At 39.7% G+C, this 13,519-nt stretch overlaps 1 protein-coding gene and 1 long non-coding RNA gene across 4 annotated transcripts in view; one reads left to right on the forward strand and one right to left on the reverse strand.

Annotated features, from left to right (window-relative positions):
* Positions 1-13,519, forward strand: part of MTHFD1L (methylenetetrahydrofolate dehydrogenase (NADP+ dependent) 1 like) — a 152,801-nt gene that overhangs the window by 74,829 nt on the left and 64,453 nt on the right. For all 3 annotated transcript variants that reach the window (XM_065835134.2, XM_071806421.1, XM_071806422.1), the window contains 2 exons: positions 10,805-10,944; positions 12,642-12,683. In XM_065835134.2, the coding sequence (XP_065691206.2) occupies positions 10,805-10,944; positions 12,642-12,683 (182 nt within the window). The remainder of the gene's footprint in view (positions 1-10,804; positions 10,945-12,641; positions 12,684-13,519) is intronic.
* LOC139827571 (uncharacterized) lies at positions 114-10,178 on the reverse strand. The gene is made up of 3 exons (XR_011738348.1): positions 9,791-10,178; positions 3,073-3,405; positions 114-2,978 (listed from the first exon to the last, which is right to left on the reverse strand). It is a non-coding gene; the product is annotated as an uncharacterized lncRNA (long non-coding RNA).

Consider the following 13,519-nt stretch of genomic DNA (forward strand, 5'->3'; position numbering starts at 1 on the left):
TGTTTTCTTGTCCTGTGCTACCCTCCCTACCAGCCCAATTGAAATAAAGTCATGGTTTGAGGAAAAGATTACAGTATGTCTTTAGATGTTCTTGGAAGAAAAATGCACATGCAGAAGGTTCCTAAGATTTTTATTTGCAGATGTTTTATTTTGTCTCATAAATTTTATTACATACTCTATAAGACAATATAAAAGAAAAACACTGTGACTTCTCAGAAAGTAGGCTGACTTCAAATTGGGGTTTGTTTTGGTTTGGTTTTTAAATTTTCAAACAACAGACCGTGTGTGTTATTCTATGCTGAAAATGTCTAAATATAATAATTTTAAAAGAAATTGTTATTTCTCTTTGAAAACAAAAATTAAGTTTGCTTACATATCTGATCATATAACCTGGTGGGATTAACTTTAAAGAAAAATATCAATAATTCATGACTAGTCATATAAATATATTTCTAAACCATTTCTAAACATGTTAATTAGATTGCAAATAATACTAGGTTATGTATGGCCAGTACGATTTGCTAATGGGAAGAGTGTTGCTTTGGCAGATGTCCAAAGTGCTTTTGAAGGTCAGATGTTGACAGTATTTGATAGTGTTCAGAGACTGTTTTCTGATTATATAAAATAATACATTAAAAGAAAAGATTAATATCCTAAGTGATATATCAGGGTCAGTCTGCTGCTCTGACCTTGTCATTTTATTTTTGCAGTTTTATATAACTGCCCTGTAATTAATTTGATTCGATTGAGAAAACAGATTCGATTCAGAGAAAATGTGGGCTACATGTTTGTACATATTTGAGTGGCCTGTCTTTTATATGGTGGGTCTTTTTGTTGATCCCTTTATCCTTGAATTGCTATGCTGACAGCTTTATCGAAGCTGACAATCTCAAACTCTTCAACTTTGCTTCCTGAAGTAATAAGGCACATGCTTGTAATGTATCTTCAACTTGGCCCCAGCTGCAATCTCTGAGTGGGAATGAAGCTTCAGGGACAGAGCAGATGCTTTACATGCATGAGGATGCTGCGTCTATCCTCTGCCTTCATCTACTGCATCTCAAACAGAGCTCCCAAGAGGCTGAGTAACAGCTTCATAAATCAAAGGTTGCAGATTCAGCTTTTCCTGCAGCCAATTAGGAACTGAACATACGGTTTGGGGTCCTTTGCTGCACGAGGAGTGAAAAAGCACAAAAATGTGGGGGAAGGCCAAGGGCAAAAGTGTAGCTGAGATGACAAGGTGATAGGCAATTATTAACAGGAACTGAAAAAGAAATCAATTATTTATAATTTTAGTAAAGGAGTATCCACTAATAATGTACAAATATTACAAAAATGGTAATGAGTAGGTTGCAATGGCAATTCTGTTGCCTTGATTACATGAATTGTGGTTAAGTGGAGAAACTCACAATAGGCATTGAAGGATTAGCCCTGAGGAGTTGAAAGGATTTGGCTTGTAAACTAGTAGAATTATGGTTTGGTTTGATTTTGGTTGTGTTCTTAATTGGGAAATCCATGTAGGAAAATCCTCCATGTGGGATTTGTTGGTGTGTGACCTTAGTACCTTCACTCTCCTCAGTTTATAATTCTTTCTCTAAGACAGATTACACATACGTACACACATATGGTTCAACAGACACAGTTATTTTCCACACCAGTTTTAACCAGCTGAGTCCTTTTTCCTTATCCAAAAATTACAGGGAAAACAGTAAATACATATTAATAAGTTTGACACAAGCCATCAATCTTACACTTTGAACAGAGGTTCAAATACCGGCTTTGTCGAGTTAATTTTAAAAATATAGGCGATTAAAACCAACCTAATGCCGAGCTAATGTGGATACAGAAAGTATTGGAGGGCTTACATCTGAAAATCTTCCATGATTTCAAAAGTTGCTCCCGCTGTATTTCTCCATGCTTGTGGCTATTACATAAGGTCTGTGCAGTACAGTGGGCTTTATGTGCCTGCTTCTTTTATCCCCATCTGCTCTTCCGTGGCTTGTGCTGCATTTTCTCACCGCTAGCAATTTTTTCACATCTTGTAAAATACTACAAACAGTATCCTGTGCTTTCTCTCTCCGTGGAAAGTCATTCTGTGTATTATCTTAAATTCTTTGTGTGTTTGAAACATCTATCACACTCTTTGTAGAATTTCCACCAGCACAGAGCTATCCAGCTAAGCTCTCGGATGGTCTTGTAATTTACAGCCTTTGCATCAGATGTTTCACCGTGCCATTTTTTCATCAAGACAAACTGCTAGTGCAGTGGAATGCTCTTCTTTCTGGGGATACATAACAGGAGATGCCCAGATGGCTCAGTAGTTTTGTCAAGAATAGTGGTGGTGATGTCCCCTCCCAGATCAATCATGAAGAAAAAGCATTCTGTCTCCTAGCAAAGACTAAGTGGAATGAAACCTCCTCCTAGAAAGAGGATTTGCTTCATGCATGCACTGAAAATATGGCGCCAAAATCATGGGTGAAATGGTAATCATAATAACCAGGCACTCCCCAAGACTTTAAAAGGGCAGAGTGGGGAATACTGCCCATAATGTGTGCCTCAGTTAAGAGTTTGGGGGAGTTTTAACAAGGCAGCTGCCCAAGGCAAATTGTTGCATGCATTATGGGGTAGGCTTACACTGCAGTGATTGATGATCCATGCCTGGCATGCCTCGGGTGATTGCACCAAGTGACAGGAGCATTGATCATCGTGATTCAGCGATGGCTCTTTGTTGTGTGGCATTCACCAAAGCTGCAGCTGACACCTCTGTCCAGCCATCCATGTACAGGTTCTTTTGTTTTGTGGTGAGAACAAGGAGGAGCGCATGTAGCTGGCAAAGTGATGTCCTGGCCTTGCTGCCTCTTGCAGCTGTGCCCACGCAGGCATGCAGGAGCGTGTGAATACCCACAGCCTGGCGTGTGGTGGTGAGTGGTTAGATGGAGATGTCTCTGAGTTATGGTAGTCTCTGAATGTACCTTGTATGGCTGTGGGGAAAGAAAAAAGTATTAGTTATTCGCTGCCTGTATCACTCATTGCCTGATTGTAGTTCTGCTACTCTTTTGAAATTATGTCACCTACCGGGGTGTATGCTGAAGTGGTGTTCTGTCCTTTATGTCCTCTTTCCTTTTTCATGAATCAGTACAATATTGGTGCTAAGGCAGGTGTTACTTCATGACCGTTTGATGAAATCGGTAGAATATTTCCAGGGAAGAGATCTTCAGGCTCTCCGCCTGCCTATTGAAATCAGTGTTTTCCAGATGCCTGTAATGTGACTTCTTAAAGCATGTTCAAAGTCCATTTTCTGTAGCTCTTTCAAAGGCAGTAGGAGGAGCCAAAACCTGAGAGCTCAACAGAAAGCAGCTTCGTTTTGATGGAATGTGCATTTGTGGCACGAGCTTCAGCCAACTGGATCTTTTTAAAGTGAAAGTAAATGAAAGTCTATTAGTGAGATACCCAGAAAGAAACATGGTTTAGGTGTGATGAAATTTATTTTAAGCACTTAGGGTAATACTATGGGTACCATGAGTTAATATACTCCTTGCAGTCAGGGAACTGGAGAAGAACGACCTTAAATGAAGAGCCATCAGTGCTGCTGTTAATTATTCCTTTCACACAACTCCATATAAAAAAGTGGTGAGGTTTTAATTTTGTGATTACCAGAAGGCTAATAATTCTTTGCCAAAGGCCATGATGATCTCTTAAGTATGAGATAACGTAATTGCCTTATTCCTGTGCCATAAATTCTGCTCCTATTTAAAAATGTGGTCATCTGTCTTATGAGCAAATGATACTCTGTTACCTGAAAGGAAACATGCTATGAATGGTAAAAGAATGAAACCTGAAAGTCACACTTCTTTTGTTAGAATTTTTCTAGTTAATATTGTAAAGAGGGAGGTCAGAAAGGGGAGAACTGTGTATATTTGCTTAGGATATTCAGCTATGCCATTCAGTCATTCATGTCAGGGGCCAACACTTAGCCTATGAGTTATGGATCTTTACATGAGTATAGGGCACAGAAGTTAAGAGAAAGCGGCTCTAAAACCCAGCAGGCTTACCAGAGGGATTCAGAAAAACATGTAGCCTGTGAAGCCACATACACCTCCCTTTATTTCTATTAGAATGAATTGCTTGTGTTTTGTAAGACATCTTCAAGTTTTTAATGCCTGGTGATAAATCTAAATAACGAGCTTGTTATTAGTGAGCTGTGAGAAGATGTCAAATTTTACAACTGAAATATCAAATATGGTTTGACAAGGTGGCTAGGGATCAATTAACAGTTTACCACTGTTGAAATGCATCTCCCTTCCTTCCCCTGCTTCTGCTTGTCTGCTTCTGCTGCCTGTTGTTAAAACTTGTCTGGTCTCACTTCAACTGATTAAAATCTAACCCACTGGAAAAAAAAAAAAAAAGTTCTGTGTTTTTCTGTTTGTTTGTTTTCTGGTTAGCAGATTCCACAAGTTCACCTTCCAGTTAGATGAGTGCCAAAACCTACCGGAAGTCTGGGCAGCAGGGAGGGAGCAAGAAAGAAAGGTGGAAGTATTAAGAGGGATCAGGAATTGCCCTTTCAGCAAAGCAGGGTGCTCATTTGATTCAGCCATTGTGTAAAACCATGCCCTAAATGGGTATTTTGTAGGCAGGAATTACCACAGTTGCACTTCTGTATATTTTCAAGAGGGGAAGGCAAGCAGAACTGTGGAGATGTGCAGAACGTGCTTTCTGACACACAGCACCACTCCTGTCAGCTCCTGGAGTTTTCAGTTTGTTTTCCCACACACACACACACCCCGAAATTTCAAATCCAACATATGCAGCATACATATATAAGCAGGCCTGTAAAACCCCCAAAGAGGAATTGTATCCTTAATTCTGAGAGAATCAAGATTTAAGAGTTATCTTCAGCTGTCTGACTTGTAGTAAGTAAAGTAAACTTTCTGCTTGTTTTTCGTCTATAGTCTGAGGATAATCTCTCTGAGTCATTGTGCCTGTGCTTTTGTTTAACCTATGGGATGATCTTGGAACGTCAGCAGCAATTGGTATTTAGAGTAACTCTGAGAGGTTATGCTGTAACCTTTAGCTTCTCATTTAAAGCTGCTCTGCATTTCAATAGTAAAATTCATCTCTTGTGGAAAAATAGATGTTTCTGAGCAAAAGCTTGAAATGGCTGAAGTATATTCCTGAGAGCCGAGCTCCCAGTGCAGCCCTTGCTGCCAGGAGGCAGTGACAGTCAGTTGCTGCCTGGGACTCTTGGCCACTGGAGACAAGTCTCTTTTGGAGGATGGTGGCATGAATTGAACTGCTGCTGTCATGAGCTATGATGGCAGGGTACTTGAATGTAAATAGTTGTTTTCAGCTGAAGTATTTTGTTTGTGTGAAGCAGTTGAATATTTCCAGGACATTTTTTTTTTTTGTCTCTGAAGAAATTTATAGTAGGAGGGGTCTCAAGCACTAGAGCTTGGGTATTGTGGGTTGGAGAGTATGCTGGTGCAACCAGAAACCAGGAATCTACAGTGTGTCTCTTCAGGCATGCTTGTGCAGGTGGCCTGTTCTCTCTCTACGTTTAGAGAGACTTCCACACAGTCTCGAATTAGTCGTAATCTACTATTTACGGAACATAACTCCATATAATCTGCTTTCTGAGAATAAAGTTTGTTTTGGTAGGTCTTCTTGCAGAAGAAAACGCATTAATAGCTATTAGAAGTGTGATCCTTTTGGCTTCAGAAGCCAGGAGTGACATATCTGCTGGTTCAGCCAACAGTGTGGGTTGATGGTCAACAGTCGGAAACCTCCAGTGCCCATACCTCTGCAGAGCACACACTGCCTTGGCATCTTTCTTTAGCAAAAAGTGAAAAGTACCTGTTACCTCCAATGAGGAGGTAAAACCTTTGGTAGCCGATGCAAACTATTTTTTAAAATGTTCAGCCTTAATATATGCATGTGTAGTTTTCTGCTGGACTTCGTGTCCAGCAGCAGTAGCTGCGAGCGCCTGTGTTGCATGCCATCTGCGAATGTATCAGAAGAGAAATGAACACGAAAACTCCCTCTGTTAGGAGAGAGGGGGGGAAAAAAGGCGGGGGGGAGGGAAAGAAAAAGTATCTGCTACATTCCAAAATCAGTCATAATAATGGAAGTTCACATGAGATAAATTGCCAGAGTCAGAATGGACAAACATCTGGTTTATTCATCCCTAGCTATACTAACAAAAATACGATATCCTGTTAGATAAATCGCTGTTCATCCTTTTTTATCTTAGTGGTTGTGCACCTTGGTATTTTTTACTTAAGCAAGAACATATCAGTACTTTACAGCTAGCATGCCTTCAGCTCCAGGTTCACAGTTCATGTGCTTCTGTGACTTTGAACTCTTCTTTTCCTGAGTTTACCAGCAGACAGCTGCACCAGAACAGATATGTTTACATGTGGGGAGTAAGTGGCAGGTCACAGCTCAGAGTTTCCATTTCCTTTTACATTGTTCAGGAATCCAGGCTCAAAATTTGTGTCCTAAAGCTTTGCCTCATGTGTACACATCTGACTTGGCCCTTTATAGTACAAATGTTTTATTTTGACATTGATTTGTTGATAGAAAGGGCTAACTAGGGAGAAGCTACTTTCACTAGAAATTGCCATCAGTTTACATGAAGTTCAATTGTGGATGAAATATCTTGAAATTCTAAACATCATTTTCTGTAAGGCTCCTAAGCAGTATGTAAATGTGAGGCTAATGTGTAACCACTTTATGCGCGTATAGCATGATAGATGTATTTTTAGGCAGAGAAAAATTACATTTTGTATTAAGCATGACAATGAAATTTGATTAGCTGATTAAACCATGACACTGACTATTTAAGTTATTGTCCTGCATAGGTGATAAAATATTCCCAGGTGTGCTTGGTAAGGCAGTAATTCCATGAAAAGGTTATGGTAATTAAAAACAAGAAAGCAAACCATAGGAGTGATTTGTTAATTTGCTTGAACCCCGGAGTGGAATTAGAGACTTAGGTGAAGAGTATCCATTGTTCTGACTTTACACTGGGTGACACACTTCCCATCACTGCTATTGCCTAATTCCATATTTGTGAGCTTTTCCTTTCCCTTTTACACCTAACTTGGATATTTTGTGTACTTGCTCTGAATGAAAACTCTGGTTTATTGGTTATTTTGGTAGCTGAACTGAGATAAATGTTACATAAATGACCTGTAGAAAGACATATAGCAATTGTGTGTTGCATTTTGCCTACTGTTATTCTGAGACAAGATTCTCAATTACCCTGATGCGTTAGAATGAGCCTAGCTTTTGGTCACCCTCACATGGATCTTTTATGAGAAGAAATTATTTGAACTTATTGGAGCATTTTTATGCAGTTTACTTCTGATATATGTGGGTATTGTAATTGCTGGATTTAACTTGTGGCTCACTATTAAAAGTAATGTAATGGTAGTGCACTGCTGGTACATGAAATTTTAATTTTTAATCTTCATTCTAATGTTCCTTAGGATACTTGGGCTATAAAATTGAAGCATAAAATCAAGCAGTGGACTATTTGCAGAATTAAATTTTGCACTTTATATGACCACGCTGTGCACTTTCTATGACCACAGCTCCAGAGAGCTGTACTCACTGAAAATTACAGCCAGAAAAATAGTCTTTGCATACTTGTGCAGATCATTGTCTAGTCTTGGCAGTGCAAGAAGAGGATCCGGAATGCAAAGCAAGGCCTAGGACTGTAAAATCACCAATCTCGGTTGGCACATGTTGCCGTGGGCTTGTGTTCTCAGGCTGGAAGTGCAAATCCCTGTGTGTGTGAGCTCACTGAAGGCAATTCATTTACCTCTTTCATTAGAACTGCTACTTATGTGGCCAGGAAATCAAAGCAGGCAGTTAACATCACACCAGCGTTATCATGTCTGTTATAACCCCCCAACATGCTCGCAGGGCAGCAGCCCAGGCTGCAGGGATTCACGGGGCTGGGAGTTGGTGCTTGGCCGGGGACAGGACAGAGGGCTTTTCAGGGAGGGAGGGTGAAGCTGGGCAAAGACTCTGTGTAGGCAGGTAGTAGTGGTTGCATCATAAACTTTCCCTCAGTTGAGGTACAGCAGACTGCATCTCCTTAGGTAGATGTTTGTTCCCCAAATCTTTGTCAGTTCACCTCTAATCTGTAATTGCCTTCTGTTAACAAACCATGTATGAGAAATTGTAACTGAGATAAATGAACCCATGTATTACTTTAAATTTCTGATGTTGCATTTAAAGAGATTAGCTGTTTTATCTCATAATCTCCAAATGTAAACTAGCTTGAAACTCCCCATTTAAAGTTTGTGTTTGTTTTTCGTTTAAGTTTTCCTTGGAAAGCAGGAAACAATCTGAAAGTAATTGTATTAAGTGTTTCAGCACAAAGATTTAAAAATATAATAGCTTGGCATATTACTCAATCTTCTCACTGTTCCTCTGAGGAAATAAAAGAGAGTTAACAACTTTCATCCAGGCAGCTTTTCTACTACATCCTGTTTCCTTCCGCACACTGGAGAAAGCTCCAACATTCCTCTCCCTTTCCTCCACCTCAAATGAAGAAATCCCATTCTCTGTGTTGTAGCACTCGGACAATACCAGTGTTCTTTTAGGTTTTCAAGTGTCGATATAGGATTTGTATTGTTTAGGCAAATGTGCATTTTGCCCTCTGTATCAAAAGAAAGCATTACAAAGAATAGAGGAATATGCACAGCTATCCAGATAAAAGCCTCCCCTCCCCACATAGGTTTCCTGAGCTGCTTAGGCTGCCTGAAGGGTGTCGAGCATTCCCTCGAAGTGCTGTGTGTGCTGTTGCTGTGCTTGCTGGAAGGCTGAAATCTCCGCTTTTCTCTCACTGAAAGGTAGACTCGGAATCCCCCTTTCTCTAAGGAAAACTGACCCTTGAAAAGGCTTGGCATGAAAAGAATTAACTCACTGGAAACTTTGTTTGGAAATGTTAGGAGACTGCTATGTGTATATGCTGGCAATCTCTGTAAGAGACAAATTATTTTCCCACCCTCTCAAGTACTCTGTGGTTTATCTGTTGTTTATATTAAAGATTGATCATGATTATATATTCCTAACTTAGAGTTCTCATTAATCATACTATGCCACGTAAGGGACTGGAGAAGGAGAATGGGGGTTACTGGAAAACAGGCATGTGATCCCTGGCTCTGCTTTTAATATGACTTATCCTGACATTAGCTTTGCTCCTGTGAATTATTGTGTGTGTATAAACCGCCTTTTTAATTATTTTTTTGTTTTGTTTCCATGTTTAGTATGTCTGATTTTCTTAGGGCTATTCAGAAAAATATATTATACTTATTACAATGGTTTTGCAGAATATTAATCATGACACTTGCCATGTTACTATTTCAAGAGGTCCTTGCTCCCCCTGCATGCCCACCCCCTTGTTTGGTAGCTCTTGCTTCCTCTCCCAGCCCCAGCAACCATTTCCTCCCTCCCAGCAGAGCCACACAGACAATTGTTTCAGCCTGTGCGAAACGAAGGGGTGGAAAAGGGACCGGTGGGGTGAGGACAAATGCACAAAGGCTGGGACTTCCTGAAGCACATCGGCTGCCAACAGAAAGATACTTTCTCCCACAGCAGCAGAGCTGATCTGCTCCTCCTCCTCCTCCTTGACCCTGCTGAAGGTTTCCAGCCCCCAAATGTTCAATCAGATGTTTGTGGTCCCCTCCTAAGCATGAGAGTCAAAACTGCTGGCAAGAGGGAGAGAAAGAAAAGGGAATTTACTAGTTGTTGCAAGCTGATTGGGGTTTTGGGAGTGCCTTACCAGCCCTGCTTGGAGTCAGGTCCAGGACCCTCTGAAGCGAGCGATTTTCCCAGCTTGACTTGTCTGGCTGAAAGTCCCTTCCCATCTTCCAGAGGCATTCATTGATCCCAGCTCTTCAGTGTGTTCTGGTGGGAAACAGTTTCATCGGCAAATTTTCAGTCGAGAGGAGATTTAAACTCTTGAATTTTTGAATTGCTGTGTGCTTGTGCTTGTCTAATAAAAGTAAATTATTTGGATTTTAAAAGAGGAAAATGAAATAATTGGTATTTGGCAAATCCAAGCAAGTTAGCTCTGAAGAGAATGACATCATTTAATACAGTTTATCCTCTTTTTTATTTGTAGCTTTTCTAAAAATATGTTGCCAGGCATATCCTAATTCTGCACAGATTTTTTTTCCTGAATGAATGTATGACTTATTAGGTACAAAGTCCCATTCTAGAATTCACTGGTTAATAGTGTCTTCAAAACTGAGACGTGACTGTAAATGCTGGCTTGTGTTTATAATTAAATATCTGCTCTACAAAGGCAAGAGATGATCAGAAGTTCTGCAAACCTAGGAGAATTTGGGTTCGTTAATTATGATGAAAACACATATTCAGTGAAATGAAGGAAGGAGCAATAATGCAGGGAAGTCTTAGATCTGTAAGAATTTCAGATATTTAAAATAAATATAATTACGCAGAAATAGCTATTTTAGAGGACTACATGCTTTTAAATGCCTTTACTTCCAACTAATTTGGATTGCTTGGGTTTTTCCGCTGTGTGACTAAATTTAATGACATATTGTACATATCAAGAATGAGAGAATTTATTTCTGAGTTGGGAATAGTTTTTTAATCAGACTCAGTAATGTAAATAGACCTCTATTTGAAAGTTCATCTGAAATTGAGTACTGGTGTATGTTCAAGTGCACTGTGTGCTAAAGTAGAAATATCCCATAGAGTCTAACCGAAAGCATGTTCTATGTGTGGTTTGGTTTTGTTTTGTTTTGTTTTTTTTTTTAATGTTTGACAGTAACTGAAGCTGGCTTTGGTGCTGACATTGGGATGGAGAAATTCTTCAACATCAAATGCAGAACCTCTGGCTTGGTTCCCAGTGTGGTTGTACTTGTTGCTACAGTGAGGGCTTTGAAGATGCATGGAGGTGGGCCAAATGTAAGTTTTTGCACCTTTCTTGAAAAATAAAAGTCTTGCTAATATTTGAAATAACTAAAATATCTTGGTTTAAGAAATATTGGGTGTGGCTAATGCGGCAGTATTTAGATATCCCTCCTGAGTTACCTCTTTATGTTGATGTTACCTACAAAGTTAATGAAGGAATGGAAAGGCACAAATGAGAGAACAGGGATGAAAGAGCTCTGAATAAGTAATAAATCTTGCTGAGGGAGGGAAGCTTTTTTGCATGAAAAAAAAGTTATGATATGTATCTGTATTCTTTTCCTTGCCTTTTGAAATAGCATTTGTTAGTGCACTGGAGTAGTCGCAGGCTGGGAAAGTTGGCAGCTGAGGAGGAATGGGAAGAGCTCGGGTTGCAGTATGTGAGCGGAAGCAGGGAACATTGTTAGTGAAGATTTTGAGATTTCTTTCACTGAAATAATGGGAACTCTTTCTGTCCTTTTAATCTCTTCAAGTTAATTCTCTCGGGGATGCTAAGGTAACTGATAAAATTGTGCAACTGTTTTCCCAGTGTAGAAAAAAAGTCGCTAGTGTATCATTTTTTGCTATTTAAGCCATGAAGAGGCTCATACAGACTACTGATTGTAGAAGTACTTATTCCTCAGTCATACAATCAGACCAGACTCTGCTAGCCACGCAGGCAGACACTTAACTCCTAGAAACACTTTCGTCTGCCCAGCAGCATGCAAGTGAGTGATGCTGCCAGGGAAACAGTCTCACTGGGTGAAAATACCTAAGCTGTTTCCACAGCCACAAAATTTTGGAATGCATGGTCTCCCTTACAACTAATCATCTCTTCGAGCAAAAGCTGAGCTGTCCTTTGTCAGTCTTTCAGGTTGGCAGGATTATATAACTATCTTTTTAATCCACTTCTAATGCTAGTTTTCTTTATTTTTAATTATATTTTTCCATGCATATCAAGGCAGGTATATAGTCTTGTGTGTTATCATTCCATCTAGCAAAAATAGGACTCAAATATGTCTTAATACCTGTCTCTCTGTCAGATTTGTGTCTTTAGAAGTATAAAGCTTTCATTTGTTTGTATAATGCATAATAGAGGCACACAGACTACCAGATACTTTTATTGGGACATTAACTATAAAATGGACCAAGACCAATGCCTGAGACGAAAGTAACTAAGTCCAGTGCCTGAGCTCAATGTATTTGGTCCTTGGAGACCCAGCATAGTACCCCGGTGATACTCTTTGTCTGTGTACCTTTGTGCTTTCCAGCAAAGCAAAATTACTGGCATATAGATCATTGCCACAGGCAGTAATTACAAGACACCCAAAGATAATGTTCCTCTTCTAGTCATCTGTTACTGTTGTTCCTTCAGACAGCTGTTGGAGGTTGCTGTCTGTTGTCTTTGCGTTGCTGGTGCATTGTTGAGCATGCTGAATGTGATCCAATTACCGTCTCTATATTATTTTTTTACAACTAGTTGCTGAGTCACTACCTGTATCTTGCTACCCAAGTTACAGTAGGAAGTGTTGCTTTTCTGCATATACCAGTGTAACTTAGAATAAAACAGAAGCTGCAGTCAAGCTATGATGTTGTGTGCAATGTATGTGCTGATTGTCAGTATATTAGTAGAAAGTAAGCAAAAGTGCACTTCTGACCATTTAGGATTATGACAAGTGCCAATCTGTGATGACTTTGATTGTTTATTATTCCAGGTAACTGCTGGTGCCCCCTTGAAAAAGGAATACACAGAAGAGGTAGGAGGAACTATTATAAAACTTCAGGAGAAGTTTGTGTTTAAAGGGACCGAATAATGTGCTCTATGGAGAGTCAGAACTTCTTGGTCCTCTGGTTTGACAGTAACATGCTCTAATGCTGACATTCAGTGAACACCGTAACAGGGATTGCCAACAAGTAAAGCCATTTCATCTTCCCCCAGCCACTTGGTGTTATCCCTCTTGGGTGTGCTATGTATATGGCTGCATGGTAGATTGTACTGAGGAGCTGAGCTAGCTCAAATCATAGCTTTTTTTTCAGTAGTTTTTCCACGACCAGACTGATCAGCTCTTAATTCCAGTCCATCATCCAGCACTCATGGCAGCACAAGAGCAGAGGGAAGCAAGAGTCAAAGACACTTGCTGAAATTCATGTTCATTAAACAATAGGTTTAATCTGTTTGTGCTTCATGCCTGGTGTTGAATGTCACTCTTCAAAAGTGATTTCTACAGGCTTGGTTTCTATGTCTCTTTGTGGTAGACAAATTCTAGTCTTTTGGTTTTATCAGGCTAAGGATGTGTTGTTGCAATTAAGACAAGGCCTACAAAGTGTGAGGTAAAAGAGTAAATGAAGAAATCAAATAATGTGCTTTTATCTGGGATATATAGAGAGATTGATTAGACTGTGCATCTGACACATATATGTGTCAAACCACACCGCGCTACTGTAGTTTGTTTATAAACTTTGCGAACAGGAGACTAACAGCCCTATCACAGTCGTGACAAGCAAACAGTCATCAGCTGCACTGTCTTCTTGTGTCCTAAAAAAGAGCAATGCATTCATGTAAAAATTTTGGACACTGCTTAGTTACTTAAAT

This window comes from Patagioenas fasciata, chromosome 3 (genome assembly GCF_037038585.1).
Source record: "Patagioenas fasciata isolate bPatFas1 chromosome 3, bPatFas1.hap1, whole genome shotgun sequence".
Lineage (NCBI taxonomy): Eukaryota > Metazoa > Chordata > Aves > Columbiformes > Columbidae > Patagioenas > Patagioenas fasciata.